This window comes from Talaromyces amestolkiae (assembly GCF_001896365.1).
Source record: "Talaromyces amestolkiae strain CIB chromosome Unknown scaffold2.1, whole genome shotgun sequence".
NCBI lineage: Eukaryota > Fungi > Ascomycota > Eurotiomycetes > Eurotiales > Trichocomaceae > Talaromyces > Talaromyces amestolkiae.
This window is the reverse complement of record NW_024468038.1, coordinates 1,422,883-1,438,387: the sequence shown is the minus strand read 5'-3', so window position 1 is coordinate 1,438,387 and position 15,505 is coordinate 1,422,883. Positions and strand designations below refer to the sequence as shown.

Sequence of the window (15,505 nt, the reverse complement as noted above, 5' to 3'; positions counted from 1 at the left end):
GGCTTGGCCGAAACCAATATCACGAAATAGAACCTTGAAGCTAACTTTTCTTTAGCAAAGTATGTGTGATTCTATTCGATACCGATCGAATACAACTTGGAGGAATATAATCAGATGCTAATCGCAAACGCGCAGTGATGGAGAGAGATTTCCGGATAACAGGAAGCATGAGAGGCCAATCTACCAATGTAGAAGCCCCTACTGGCTTCGAAGTCAGCAACCCATGGAAGGTACGTGAGCTCTTTTCTACAAAAAGGATGGACTAGAAATTGACTCTTTCAATAGCTCGAGAAGAGACAATACTAGATGCGGCGGTGTTTTTCATTCTGTCTTCAGGTTTTCATTCACGATATTCAAATTACCTTTCCACCGTGGCTCTCAGGGTCCCCTTTGTACAGTTAACTCCGACATGTGCCACCGGCTGCAAGCAAAACCGTGTCTTTTTTGAAGGAAAAATAGAAATAAATAACCGCTTTTCCAACATTACCTTTGAGTTGAGATTAACTAGAGCGATCCCGACTCAACAATGATCTACCGCATTCACACACTTCGATAGTAGCCGGCTCTGGTTTTACTGCTTGTTTTCTGAATTCCTGTCATTCTTGTATGGCATGTTTTTCTGCGATCTAGCCTAAATTCCATTCACTAGGAGGGGTTGTAGAATTTGCCCGGAACTTGCTTTTGCAGATACCCACGACAGTTCTAATCTAACAGCACATAGGAAGATATCATAAAGTCAATCATTTAAATCTCATATAGAAATCAAATATTAAGACAACAAGACATCTTTTTAAAAGGAACAATGGATCTTCGATCATAATCAATATCAAGAATTGCTCCAATCAAATCCAACGGACAATCCCGGCTTCAACCCCATGAGATAACCGACGGTAACCTCAGTTGCGCTTAACCTAGGTATCCTGATTGACATTGTATATTCTTTAAAATTCAATTCAGATGCTACGCTCCTGTTTTTAATGAAGTGGTACTCCTGACTGCCTTAATGAAACGATCCCCTTTAGCATATTCCGGTGCCTCGATACTCCGCCTATCCTCAACAGTGACAAGGCCCCTTGCGAGAAAGCAAGCCTTTTCAGTGAGATTCGGTGATCAATATAAGCGCAATATGTCTTCTGCTGGGTCTATTGAGCAGAAACTCAAGGCTCTGGAGAGCCTGTCAGCTTGTGATGTATGTTTCGTAGTTCAACCAAAATCGTCGTTATTAATCGATCTCCAAATAGTAACACCTGAATCTAGGTTTCAGATGCATTGGTGAAATTACAAAAAGTGCCTCCCGGCACTCCAGTAAGAGCAGGACAATTGGCCGACATTAGTACGTCCATGGGATTTTATAGTTGCACTTCATCAGACTAATGCAGAGAATGTAGCCCCGATATCCCCTTTCATTGGCCGACAGCCAAATAAACCCAAGATAATTGCACCAGCGGTGACCTTCAAATTCATTCCCAAAGGCGAGGCTGCTCCAACAGTCGCAGATCCTGAAAAGAACGGCTTCCCACCTGGGAAGCATTGGGTTGACTGGAATCAACAAGGCACTATCGCGGTTCTTGATCAGCCGGCGGAACAGTATTGTGCTGTGCTCGGTGGGATCATGGCGGCGAGAATGTCGTATATTGGAGTCAAGGCTGTTGTGGTTAATGGAAGGGTTAGAGATTTAGCGGAATTGAGTGCTTCGGGGTTGCATGTAAGTACTTTTTACACCAAGATGCTTCCAAGTCTCTACATGGTTACTGAGCAGTATTTTTCGACGCAGGTATGGTCAAAAGCAACATCTACAGTAGGTACCGGAGCAGAGGCCAAAGCGGGCTTGCGAAATGTGCCCATTGACTTTAATGGCGTGACCGTTGATACTGTAAGCTAATCTTCAACACTTGACTTGTCTCAGGCAAATGCTCATGCTAGATTTAGGGAGACATCATCTTTTGTGACCCGCTGGAAGGTGTCGTGGTAATACCAAGAAACCTGCTTGATGATGTCTTGGAGTTGTGCCCAAAACTAATGACTCAGGATGACAAAGTCAAGGCGGACGTGGAGAAGGGTATGTCAGTATTTGAGGCGATGAAAAAGCATCGTAACCCTTTATAGCTTGTTGTAGGTTCAATATGTAAATAGGCTGGCAGGTAATTCATGTTGTGTACCGAGACCTAGGTAGCGTTCTCGATGTTAGAAGAGTATATGCAAAGAGGACATCCAGATGTCGCGAATTCCGAGCTTATGTTCTGGACTAGCTGAATAGCTAGTGTATAGTCTGACGGTGTACATGTCAGTTGCATTCTTTCTCGGCGGTCATTTGAGTCTTGATACTGGAGAGTGAAGTACAATATTGCAATGGTGTGTTAGATCTTGAAATTATATAGCTTCCAGTGAATGTCAAAGAGACCACGTCGGAGATAATCGACATCAGCTTAATATCTGCAAATGGCTAAAAGCCAGCAAGTGACTTGAAAACAAATAAGAAAAAATTAATCAACTCAAAATACTTGCTGTTCAATGACCAGACAGATCAATATATCGATCAAGCCACGAGCGACGTCACATGATATCACGTGACTCATCGGCAACTCTAGCTTTTGGAAACACCCCATCAACAACATACTCAAGTTAGGATAGGTGTTGCAACGAAAGACAAGAGAACCCCTCTATATCTATCAAAAAGGGTGTACGATCTCTTGTACTCATATAGGGCGGTCGCTACACTTTGTCTGGCAGGAACTGCTTCAGCTGTTGATCAGCAGTGTGTTCCTCATCGCTGTTACCTGGTTCGATCGTTCGGTCTACGGCTCTTCTGGCTCTCGAGGCCAGCAATCCTTTACAACATGGCTCCGAAAGATACGTTCTTCCGCTCGGCGGACATGAGCTTGACTCAGCTCTATATCGCAAATGAAATCGGTCGAGAGGTTGTAAGCGCTTTGGGTGAAGTTGGACAGGTCCAGTTCCGAGATGTGAGTTTAATGCTCGATACTACATACATCCTTAAGGGACTCAAGCTAACAGGTTCCTAGCTTAACCCGGATACGAATGCATTCCAGCGTACTTTCACTAAGGAGATCCGACGGCTCGACAACGTCGAAAGACAGCTACGCTATTTCTCCTCGCAAATGGAGAAAGCAAACATCACCATGCGACCCTCCTCCGAGTTTGGCAATACGCTTACTGCCCCGTCCTCTGCTGAAATCGATGAGCTTGCCGAACGAAGCGAAAGCCTCGAACAACGCATCGTATCGCTGAATGATAGCTATGAGACATTGAAGAAACGTGAGATGGAGCTTACCGAATGGCGCTGGGTTTTGAGGGAAGCTGGAGGGTTCTTCGATCGCGTAAGTTACGATTGCTGATCATTTTGGGTGTTAAGTTGCTAATACCGTATATTCAGGCACATGGGCATACCGAAGAAATCAGGACATCTGTGGACGGGGATGGCGATGATGCTCCACTTTTGCAAGACGTTGAACACCAGGTTGGGCGGGACCAGAACGGCGAAACGCAAGGCCAGCAGTCTTTCTCTGTCATGAATATTGGCTTTGTTGCTGGTGTCATCCCCAGAGAACGCATCGGTTCATTTGAGCGCATTCTGTGGCGTACTTTGCGTGGAAACTTGTACATGAACCAATCTGAGATTCCAGAGCCGATCATCGATCCTGCTACGAACGAACAGATTCACAAGAATGTCTTTGTCATCTTCGCTCATGGAAAAGAGATTTTGGCGAAAATCAGAAAGATTTCCGAGTCGCTCGGATCAAGTCTCTATGGTGTGGACGAGAACAGCGAACTTCGTCGTGACCAGATTCACGAAGTCAACACTCGCCTTGGAGACGTCGAAAGCGTTTTGAGAAACACTAAGAATACGTTGGATGCTGAGTTGACTCAGATTGCTCGCTCACTCGCTGCGTGGATGATTATCGTCAAGAAAGAAAAATCCGTGTATCATACACTGAACAAATTCTCGTATGACCAGGCTAGAAAGACTTTGATTGCGGAAGCTTGGGTCCCGACCAACTCTTTGTCATCGATCAAGTCAACTCTCCAGGACGTTAATGATCGCGCTGGATTGTCAGTGCCTACCATCGTCAACCAGATTCGAACGAACAAGACACCTCCGACTTATGTCAAGACAAACAAGTTCACGGAAGCATTCCAAACGATCATCAATGCCTATGGTATCACCAAGTACAGTGAAGTCAATCCTGGTTTACCCACAATTATCACTTTCCCATTTCTTTTCGCCGTCATGTTTGGTGATTTTGGTCATGGGTTCTTGATGACTCTTACTGCTACCGCTATGATTGTATTTGAGAAGACACTTTTACGGACCAAGTTGGACGAGTTGACGTACATGGCGTTCTATGGTCGTTACATCATGTTAATGATGGGTATCTTTTCGATGTACACCGGTTTGATTTACAACGATGTCTTTTCTTTGTCTTTTGAGATCTTCCCCAGTCAGTGGCAATGGCCTCGTAACATCGACGAGGGTCAAGTTGTGCAGGCGACTTTGAAGCAGGGTTACCGCTACCCATTCGGTTTGGATTGGAACTGGCACGAGGCCGAAAATGCGTTGCTATTCACAAACAGCTACAAGATGAAGCTCAGTATTCTCATGGGATGGGCTCATGTAAGTCTATTCTTTATCACCAGTGCTTTCCCAAGAAATGCTAGGAAATCTCACTAACTCGAATGCAGATGACCTACTCGCTTTCTCTGCAATACATCAACGCTCGTCACTTCAAGTCCAAAGTTGACGTTCTCGGCAATTTCCTTCCGGGCATGATCTTCTTCCAATCTATCTTCGGCTACCTCGTCTTTACCATTGTCTATAAATGGTCTATCGACTGGAATGCTCGAGGAGACTCTCCACCTGGTTTGTTGAACATGTTGATCTTTATGTTCCTCAGCCCCGGAACAATCGAACAACAGCTCTACCCAGGACAAGCTGGTGTTCAGAAATTCTTGCTAGGATTGGCTGTGTTACAGGTTCCTATCATGCTCCTTCTCAAACCACTTTGGCTACGAAGAGAGCATAATCGGGCTAGAGGTCTCGGTTACCAAGGAATTGGTGAACGTGCCCATGTGAGTGCTTTGGACGAAGATGGAGATCTTAATGGTCGCGCTTCCGAAGGGCGTGACAGTATAGCTAGCGATGGCGAAGGAGTTGCCATGATTGCGCAGGACATCGACGAGGGTGAGCATGAAGAGTTTGACTTTTCAGACGAAATGATCCATCAAGTCATCCATACCATCGGTAAGCTTACAACATCACGCGGTCTTTGATTTATACAACACTAACAAACTATTTTTAGAATTTTGTCTCAACTGTATCTCTCACACTGCATCTTATCTCCGTCTGTGGGCACTGTCACTTGCTCACCAGCAACTCTCCATCGTTCTCTGGACCATGACTCTCGGCGGTTCTTTCGGCATTGAGAGCCCAACTACCCGTGTCATCATGATCGTTGTCGGCTTTTATCTCTGGTTTTTCTTGACCGTGGCCATTCTGTGTGTCATGGAAGGCACCAGTGCCATGTTGCACTCGTTGCGTCTGCACTGGGTTGAAGCCATGAGCAAGCATTTCATTGGAGACGGTATTCCGTTCCAGCCGTTTAGCTTCAAGACACTTCTTGAAGAGGATCCTGTTGATTAAGCATTCTTTCGCTCTTTGTTTTCTTTTAAATTGTTGTATCTATAACAGTGGCATAGTGTAGAAATGTAGATTACAATGAATCTGTCTATATTCTAATTTCGCTAGACACATCAGTACCTCCAGGTCAACATCGGCTTCAACACAGGTTGAAGCTCATGTAATTACACTTCCTGGATTTTCCTTTAAAAGCTCATAATCAGAATCGTTTCACATTAATAGTTGACCTATTTCTTATGATGCTTGTTATACACATCAATAGCCTTCTGCACCTCGTCCTTCGAGCCCAAAAACACCCCACTGCGATCGTGAATATGCTCCGGCAAAACGGTCAATAACCTCTCTCCATGCGAATTAATCGCCAACCCACCCGCATTCTCAAACACCATCGCCATGGGCGCACACTCATACAGAATACGCAATTTCCCCTTGGGACTCTTCTTGTCCGCCGGGTAGGCAAAGATACCTCCGTACAACAACGTACGGTATGCATCAGCAACCATACTACCAATATAACGAGCACTGTAAGGTTTTCCACCTTCACCGGGGTATTTGAGTTGGTGGAAGTAATCATTTACCCAGTCGTCCCAGTACATGCTGTTTCCTTCGTTGACGGAGTAGATGGCACGTTTGGGGGGGAGTTGCATCTTGGGGTGCGTCAGAATGAACTCGCCGAGGGAGTTTTCCATGGTGAAGCCGTTGACGGAGCCGCCGCGCATGGTGATGACGAGTTGGGCGGAGGCGCCGTACATGGTGAATCCGGAGGCGACGAGCTCTGTGCCGTCGCGCAGGATGTCCTTGCCAGAGACGGTCTTGCCGGCGCCCAGAATCTCGTCGGGAAGACGGAAAATGCCAAAAATGGTGCCGACGGAGACACCGGCGTCAAGATTGGAGGAGCCGTCGATGGGGTCGCAGACGACAGCGTAGCGGGCGTTTGGGTGCTCGTCGAAGATGATTGCTTCCTCTTCTTCTTCGGAGACGAGCAGGCGCACTTTGCCGGAGCCGCGCATGGCGGCGATGAAGACATCGTTGCCGATTACATCGAGTTTCTTTTGGTCGTCGCCAGTTATGTTGGAAGAACCGGCTAGACCAGTCAGGTTGATGAGGCTGGCTCGTCGGATGTAGTAGGCAATTGACTTGAAGGCGAATTGCAGGGCGTGGCAGAGGAGACTGCACAACCGCATAGTTAGCCTCCGTCATCACAGCAGATACGTAGTCCACATTATAACATACGTGAAATCACCAGTGGCCTCTGGGACTCGAAGCTGCTCTTCCGTCAGGAATCGTGTGAGAGTGACGATATCTGTGTTGATGTTCTCCTGGCCAACGCCGGAACCGCCGTTGCTGTTGGCTGCCATTGTGATTGCTGTTTTGTATTGGTTTTTGCTTTGATGCAGATGGAGCAAAAAGTCAAGGAACTGAGACAGTTATTAGAATTCAAGTCATCCAATCTCAACAGATCCGTGTTTAAACGAGCGTATTACCTCGGTTCAGCGGAGAAGAGACCGTACCTAAGGTGTAAGTGGGATGCAGAAGTCTTGAGTTGTAACACGACCAGCGCAGAATGAGTGAAATGAGAATTTGATTCGGTACGTCAGAATGGCTTCGAAGTGTTCAAGGGTTTAATGTAAGTTTTACAGAAACAATTGAGCAAAATAGCCAGTCTACAGTATATAAAGGGTAGCAGAATTCCTAGGTACGGATACAACAGGTTCCAATCGGGTGGACCAGTGCGTCAGTCCCGATCTTTGCTCGGTAGGTACTCTGGCGAGACACTTAACAAACCGGCCTATGTACCATGTTCAACAGCAAGCTTCAACATCAAGATTTCGTCACGTTACCCATTTTAATTGTACCCAATGTATGTACGGAGCTGTTGTATATGAAATCATACAAATGGGTCCAGATCCGCCTTCCTGCTCCCCCGCACTAAGCCTGAAGCAGACACACGCAATCCGTAGCTCCGGCTTATCTTCGAGGCGCAGAAATGAAATGCCGGCTCGCTTTCCGGTCCTCTCCGCTGTTTGGCAAGTAGTAGTAAAAAGAACGTGTGGACAGCTCTCCGATCTCCTCCAGGTACGTTATCCGTAGGCATCGGCTGCTTGGTGGAAAATATCGACGCCCAGCTGACTACCCCCAATGTTCTCGACAACGGAGAAATTAAGTTGCGGGATGATGGATCTAGCTGAGGGATATATCAGTGGGTTCACGTGGACAGTTGATTCCAATTCAGGATGCTCTGGACTTGAGGAGCTTTGCTTCAGGGGAATGTCAGAGGAATTCGAGCTTTTCTAGACATGGCATCAGCTATCAATGACCACTTAGCAATCAAAGAATCGAAGCATCGTGATAAGAGCTCCACGGAAACGGCCCGAGTTTAGTTGATTGAGTGTTCATTTTTGTAACGGATAAATGTTCCTTGTTGTTTCGGAAAGGCTTGTGTTGTCCCGAGGATCTGATTGGGATAGACCCCTGGACTAATTACTTATCGGGGTTGAGTCTATGTTTGTAAGTATCTTGACTAGCACACAGACTGAACTGAGCGACAGCTTCCAATAGTGCTGTTTCCATGTAACTGCTCATTTTAATGCCAAGACCCATACCTCTCGATTAGAGTGCAAACACTGCAAAAGGTCATGTGACAACCCTTTAGCCGTATCTAGTCAAGCGCCACTTTTTAGCCGACCTTCAAAACTGCGGAAGAAAAAATTATTGAGCAAAGCTTTGTTTCTTCTAACCACTCATGAAGACAAAACTTTCCATCAATGCTGTGGACAGGCATTGTCTTTATTCAAGAAAGTCAGCATGGACAACTTAAATGATTGATCCATTGCTAAACGACTAACACCAAAAAGACTATAGGTCACTTCAATTGGTATGTTTGAAAAATCTTCACCTGCTCGATCCTTGCACATTTCCCCCTCTGTTATGATGATTTGTTACAACCGCAAACTAGAGTCTTTGACCTCCCAAGGAATGAAACTCGAATTGACACGTCAGTCTGATATTGGTACCAACATGCTTTGAATGCCACTGCTGCTCTTCAGAGACACCGTGCTAACGTGCCTCATTTAGTTTTACAGATGTTGAGCTACTGCTTCTTTAACACAATGTGAAGTCGATCAAGTCTAGGGAAATCTACTGGGTAGGTGAAAACTCTGCGTCTCCCTATCTCCTATTTTTATGATGATCATTTCGTATTATATACGCTGGAAATTACCGGCTGAGGCTTTCGGGTCTTTGATTATATCTAATGGCTATTACTGATTTTATACCACACCACAATATTATCTATTCCAATCATTCGTTTCATCGGCTAATTGTCTCAAGTTCCTCTATAGGTATGCTCTGTCTGCTCGTTCCGTGCTTTCATGTCACAATACAAATCCTTCTGTCGGTGATGAAGCGGCACTGGGCTCCGACGGCTGCAAAGCAGTTCGGTCATGATGGACACGCCTATTTTGTGGCAGGCCTAGAAAACCTCGCCCACTGAGACATGCACATATTATCACTCGTTGCCAAATGGTAGATGCGTTGTCTAACGTCTGGCTCGATAGAACGTGTAGAAGTTTGCCGACAAAAGAAATACTACTGATATGGTAAGCTTTATTTTATTGTGTCCTTTTTTCTTGTTACATGATGATTGCCTAGATGACGAGTCTTATACGAGTTTTCGATGCAGACAACCTTTTTATTTTTAACCATTCATGCTTTACTGAATAACATGTCTACTTTCTGATATTGCTCATACTATTTGCGAACCATGCTGACCGCGAATCTTTAGATGCATATATAGATGAGCTTGCTCTTGATTGTCCGCCATACACGTGTAGTATTCTTACAAGGTACGTACCCACTTGGCAATCTACACCTTCCCTTCCAATGATGAATTCTCGACAAAATCAAAGACAAGCATATGTCCAAGCTGGTTTACCTGCAAAGACGAGAATTGTCCGGACTGAGAGTCTCTTCCGCAAAAATATCATGTATGGTCGTCGTGTGCATTCGCTGACCGACATGATCAGACGTAGGCTTTATTTCTGCTAAGCTACATCTTCAAGCTATTGTGTAAGTCATTAATCCTTTCTTTGCTGGACACCCTCGCAACACTTCTTTCATATGATGAGTTATTTATTTTTTATCACGACGGTCAACATAAGGAATTTAAATTGATGACCACTGCCTGTGACAGGGCTTTAACTGACACTCTTTCTCAATTTTCTTCGCACCACTCATGCATGGTTTCGAGTTTAAGCTAACGCTTATTCAGAACGTAGGTCTATCGTTGCTCTTTCGAGTTCATGACGGCACGATTGCATTGGTTTATTTGGTGTTGGGCCGTCGATCACTAGAAAATTCATTATCATAAAAGTAAAATATATTCCAATTTCTCAATCCATGTTGATTCTTGAACGTACTCCATTCACATCATTATAAAGGCATGACATTGCATGTTAGACATGTCCCGTTGTAAACCATAGTAGGAAGGTCAATTCGAGCTCAGGATTCTTCAGGTTTGAGTTACACAATCCCAGCCGCATTAGTTCTGTCATTAAGTTCACCAGGTACACAGATACAGAGTCGAGACGAGTGTATCGTAGTTGTAGCGAGCTAGGCTCAACCAGTCATGAATCGCCGTGTCTTCCACACGATGCGGCCACTGGCCATGGCCATACACCCTCTGTGTTCTGTATCCAGTTAGACCATACATGGTCTGATGGATCTTCATCTATCTGTTGCACGTATTGGCCGAGAGCTAGTTGATGAGCGGCTACTTCTAGGCGGTGATTGGGCCGGCGGACAGTTTCCTAGATGCCAAGCATGTGATAAGTCGAGGGTTAGCTGCATGTATTGCACGTATCAGCTTTCGTCTTCTCCTCTCATACAACTCTCGTCTGGGTGATGCTTCCTCAGACTCTTAGACCATTCCTCTCGCTGTGTGAATGTCGGCATGACCTGCGGGCGCGCATAAGCTTGTCGCGGGCTCTTGAGTCGTACCCTGGCCCATACATGAGCCGACCAACTAGCTTGCATCTCATTCGGCACAAACGAGCTATTTATATACACTCTGCTGTGGCCTCCAGGTCATTGAGCATCCTTAGCCTGATGAAATACCATCCGATCACCAACCCTAAAGCTTCCCTAGTGTCGCTAGCCTCGCCAGTGGTCTGGCACACCGCGTCCCCACGTTGCGACCACTTGCTGCTAACTTGCGCTGGCGGTTTCTAAAATAAGCATGTTATCTGGTTGTGGACTAGGTAGATGGGGAAACCGCCAGTTAGTCGTTGCAAAGAATAGAAACCAGCCGCATTGATTCTCTCCTGTCCCCTCTTACCCTCTTGTTTACCACCCAAGCACCACTTGACTCGATTTTGTCGAGACGGTCCATGGTTGTTGCTTCTTTGTTCGCGTTGGTGTTACTGACTCGTTCACAAGAAGGTCTGAAATTCTGTTACTGGCAGACATGGCGCATACAACAGTTTGATACCAACTACGCCGCCTGATAGCCGCGTCTCGGCCTTTGGCGTCAGTCAACATGAATATTAATAGGTGGGCTGATTTCATTTACAAAGCTTCACGAGTTTGCCTCTCGAACAGAACAATGGAAACAAAAGAGGCGGTGGAACTGGTTGGATTGAACTGACAGAAAGTAGTTGGAGTCATACAAGCAGCCCGGCTACTGCTCAATCGACCGCTGCTGGTTTATCGCCCGGACGAAGGAATCATGCCATTCAGCCTCCGGCGTTGATGACATCTTTAAATGGGCATCAGTACCATCAGAGCCACAGTGCTGGTGCCAGTCTTGGATTCATGTCTTCTCCGGCGACTTCTCTTTCGAGCCCCTTCTCGCAACCTCCGCACTCGGCCTACCTACCATCGCCGGGTGCTGCGCAGAGAGGTAATTCTCCAATGACCATGAGAATGTCATCGTCATCATACAGTGCGCCTTACAATCCTCAGGAATGGGCGCCTATGAATGGAGACGGGTCGCCTCAGATTGCTCAGGTTACGCATTCTCAGCGCAGTCATGCAATTCGCATTGTGCAGCCATCGCATTTGCAGCATAGCTTGGGTAGCAAATCTCCTTTCTATAGTATTGTCCTGCGCTGATTTTCATATAGACTCCGTGCCATCACCACCACCTCCATACACTCCACGGACTCAAGCACCATCACCCTCGGGCCCAACCTCCATATCAGTTCAACCCCCACAACATGGCCCATCAAACGATACTGTTAGTGGGAATGCAAGGTATCATAGTGGAATCTCTCAACCTCGACCTCTCTCGATGATCTCAATGACTGAAGGTAACGTAAGTTGGCAATCGACGTATAGTGTTCCTCCTCCGCCTCCGGCCGGGAATTCCAGGTCGTCATCTCGAGCAGATGCAGATCGCTATCAGACCAGTATGGATTCCGGTTACGGCAGTACGACACCTGAACCGATGGTTTCCCATTACCTTAGCGCGACTCAGCAGCAGGCAACGTACAGCGACTTGAGCAATATGCGCCAATTTGATATGCCATTACATGCTCCATCATCCAAGAGAGCTGCTTCTACCGGCGCTTTGAACACGGCAACTTCGTCGGTATCGTTGAATCCAACGTATGAACGTTCATCGCCGAGGAATAGCTGGGAGCCTGGAATGCCGCTCCCACCGCCGCCTCCTGGGCCTCCCCCAGCTGCAAGATCTCGAAGTGCGAGCACTACTACGTCGGATGCTTCTTCGAGACGTGCATTGCAAGTCCCGCGCTCACGAGGTCCTCCGATCCTAGGCACATCTCTCGGCCAAGTTCCACCAACCCCAGCAGACTGGGTAGACGAGACTGTTGTATCAAGACGAGTTGCCGACGGAGCACAAAGGCTACATATCGATACGGAAGTAACATACAACGCACCGGCAGTGCCAGCTGCCAGAGAACGAGAACCAGAGCCAGAACCTGCAGAGCCATCATCATCTCGACGCGCGTCAAGCCGAGGGGGGCTATTCCGCAGTCTTGCCGTGAAAAGAGACTCCAGCGCCAAAGGTATACGTGAACGTCGAATTGAAAATCGCCATAGACGCCAGCAAGTTTCTGAAGATCTCTCCGCCATATCCAACACCAGCAATCCATGGGCAAATGCGTTGACGCCAACAAATCTTGTTCTAAATAGCACCAATGGCGCTCATGGTACCAACGACACTGAGACTTCTGAAGACAAAACCCCAAGCGGGCGCCGATCAGCCTTCCCAAAGCCACTTTCAAGTGCACGAAGCGCAAAATCGGAGGAGATACCCTCCAGCAGTCGTTCTCGGACATCATCTGGACTATTCTCGGACCAATCGTCGTACGGAACGCCAAAGCCGGAATCGATCTTCTCGCACGCGGAGATTACGCCAACGCCACCCTTCTCGCCGGACAATGAATCGCCGTTAGCCAAGGACAAGCAGCATATGCTGAACTCCAAACCCCTGCCGACAACTCCATCAAGCCCAGCTAGTGAGTCAAAATCGTCCTCGCGTCCTGGGACAAGACTCGAGGAACGGCCAGTCTCTCACCTGCTGCATATCCCGAATGATGTTGTTTCTGTACTCCCGCCACTGTCTCCACGCCGTATGTCGACGACTCAGACGCCGTCACTTGATTCGGTTCTTCACAAGGATAACGACTTCTTGGAAGGCGGCCTACAAAGGTATCGGGCAACTCTCGAAAAAGAAGCTGCCGCAGCTAGTGAAGCAGAGGCATTGAAAATCTTCATGGAATTTTTGGTCACCGAGTCACAACTTCGGCGACGTCTGTATGTGCGTGCTATTGCAGATGCCGAAATCGACGTTGAGAGCACACGTAAGAAGCTCTTCACGCAACCACAGCCCCCGCAACCTCCTCGAGAGAAACCTACTGGTATCAAGCTGGACACGTCGTTCACTCAGCCCAACAAGGCTCCAGGGAATATGCCTACCAGGCCTGAATCTATGTGGTGGAACAATTACAAGCCCTGCTTGTCCCCCATTGCCAGCATAAGTATCGATGCTGATGAGATGAGTTCTCGGGGTCGTCCGCCCAGTCGCTGGTGGGAATCCAAGACTGGCTCAAGTAGTGAAGGTGGGGAGCGAGTATCCCAACGATCGAAACGTGAATCCAAGTACATGGGGGTACCACGAGAACTTCGCGAAGAAATGCAACGAGGCTACGGTGGACCTCTTTCCGTGACGGAGGAGGAACAGTACAGCGACCAACAAAACTTCTCGCAGGGAGGCTACGGTCCGGACGAGTATCCACCTGAAAAGGTTGGGTTACATGAACCTGAGTCCAATTCCGCGCAATACCACCAATACCAACTCGAAATCTCGCACGCAAGTCATTATCGGGAAACCCGTGGACCGAAGAAGATGGATATTTCACGATTGGTGACGCTTCCTCCACCTTATCCGAGACATCATCCTGCAGTTAACAATAGCCATCCTGATCTCGTCATCTACAGGACTACTGTCCGCTCAATCAGTGATTTGTCTGAGGTGAGGGCGACGAGGGAGCAAAACAAACAGCAAATGGCACAATTGAAGCAGGAGCACGAGAGCAAGATGCGAGAAAATCGCAAATTCTTTACTGCCAATATTCAGCAACAGATTCAAGAAGGTAGCATCAAGTACGCCGAAGCCGCGGAAGCGGAAGCAGCACTTGAAGCAGAAGAGCAAAAGAAAGAGAGAGACTTGGCACAGAGTGAATATGATACGTACCAAAAGAAAGTAGTGGAGCCATTGCATCTTATTCTTAGTGACCGGGTGAACAAGGCTACAGAGCGGATTAATGAGTTGAGCGGTAAACTCAAGGAAGATATTCAGCATGAAAATCCGGACCGCACGCAGGAAGAAGGTGACGAAAAGCCAGAGATTCTAGAGCAGCTTACTCAGTTGAAATGGCTCTTTGAGGCTCSCGAACAGCTATATCGAGAAATCTACGATCTTCTCGGGGAGAGCAATGAAAAGTACCGAGCAATCGTCACTTTGCCGTACAAGCAAAGTAAAAACGATGAAAAACTTCGTGAGGCCGATGCATTCTTCGTCAAGGATTCCTACGACCGCCGCGTGCAGTATGAGTCAGAGGCTCTTGCTAGAATGGAGCGATTCATGGATGTCGTTGAGGAGAACGTCAAGCGCGGCGTTGAAACACATCTATCCGCATTTTGGGATATTGCGCCTTCACTGCTCACGCTGGTGCAACAAGTTCCCGAAAATCTGTCGAACTTTCAAATTGAGATCCCGGCACAGGAATACGAAGAGAATCCCAGCTACTACCAATTCCCTCTACAATATCTCTACTCTCTCCTGTCTCACGCCGAGAAATCATCCTATCAGTTCATCGAATCCCAGACTAACCTCCTCTGTCTCCTACACGAAGTGAGATCGGGGGTCATGATGACCAACTGCCGCTTGATGGCCGCACAGCAAACCCGGCACGGCGAGCCCGAGGACTTAGTCCGAAGGGAGATGCAGGAGGTGCAAGCCCGCGAGGAGCGAGAGTTGACAGCCGACCTCAAAGAGAAAGTCTCCACTGTCGAGGGACAGTGGACAGAGGCGCTGGGGAGCCAGATACAGAGTCTACGGACGAGGGTGAAAAGTCATCTTCTTGCCGAGGATGGGTGGGATGAGACCTCGGAGCAATTGGAGTAGGGATAATTGATTTTATGAATTTTGAAGACTTGATTAGGGGGGCTTGATGATATAGTTTTTGTCTCGTTTCTTGTCACTTATTTCTTTTCCCTTTTGATTCCGATTGTGTGAGATGAGGAGAGCAATATACCCACTGTCGCTAATGCTATGAATATATGACCTTACAATGATCTATCTCTAGTACATGTATCATCGTA

The 15,505-nt window shown here is 47.2% G+C and overlaps 3 protein-coding genes across 3 annotated transcripts; 2 read left to right on the top strand and 1 right to left on the bottom strand.

The window, feature by feature from the left end:
* Positions 1-1,126: 1,126 nt before the first annotated feature.
* On the top strand, positions 1,127-5,659 carry BHQ10_001757 (uncharacterized protein; the record flags this gene model as incomplete). Its single annotated transcript, XM_040873828.1, has 10 exons — positions 1,127-1,189; positions 1,258-1,333; positions 1,389-1,705; positions 1,775-1,873; positions 1,930-2,059; positions 2,731-2,963; positions 3,024-3,338; positions 3,395-4,633; positions 4,702-5,260; positions 5,319-5,659. The coding sequence occupies 10 exons, from the start codon at positions 1,127-1,129 to the stop codon at positions 5,657-5,659; spliced, it is 3,372 nt and encodes a 1,123-aa protein (XP_040730262.1).
* A 224-nt stretch (positions 5,660-5,883) lies between these two features.
* On the bottom strand, positions 5,884-7,014 carry BHQ10_001756 (uncharacterized protein; the record flags this gene model as incomplete). The annotated part of the gene is made up of 2 exons (XM_040873827.1): positions 5,884-6,826; positions 6,890-7,014. 2 exons carry the CDS (start codon positions 7,012-7,014, stop codon positions 5,884-5,886), a joined length of 1,068 nt encoding a protein of 355 aa, XP_040730261.1.
* A 4,931-nt stretch (positions 7,015-11,945) lies between these two features.
* Positions 11,946-15,308, top strand: BHQ10_001755 (uncharacterized protein; the record flags this gene model as incomplete). Its single annotated transcript, XM_040873826.1, has 1 exon — positions 11,946-15,308. One exon carries the CDS (start codon positions 11,946-11,948, stop codon positions 15,306-15,308), a length of 3,363 nt encoding a protein of 1,120 aa, XP_040730260.1.
* Between the last annotated feature and the right edge of the window lie 197 nt (positions 15,309-15,505).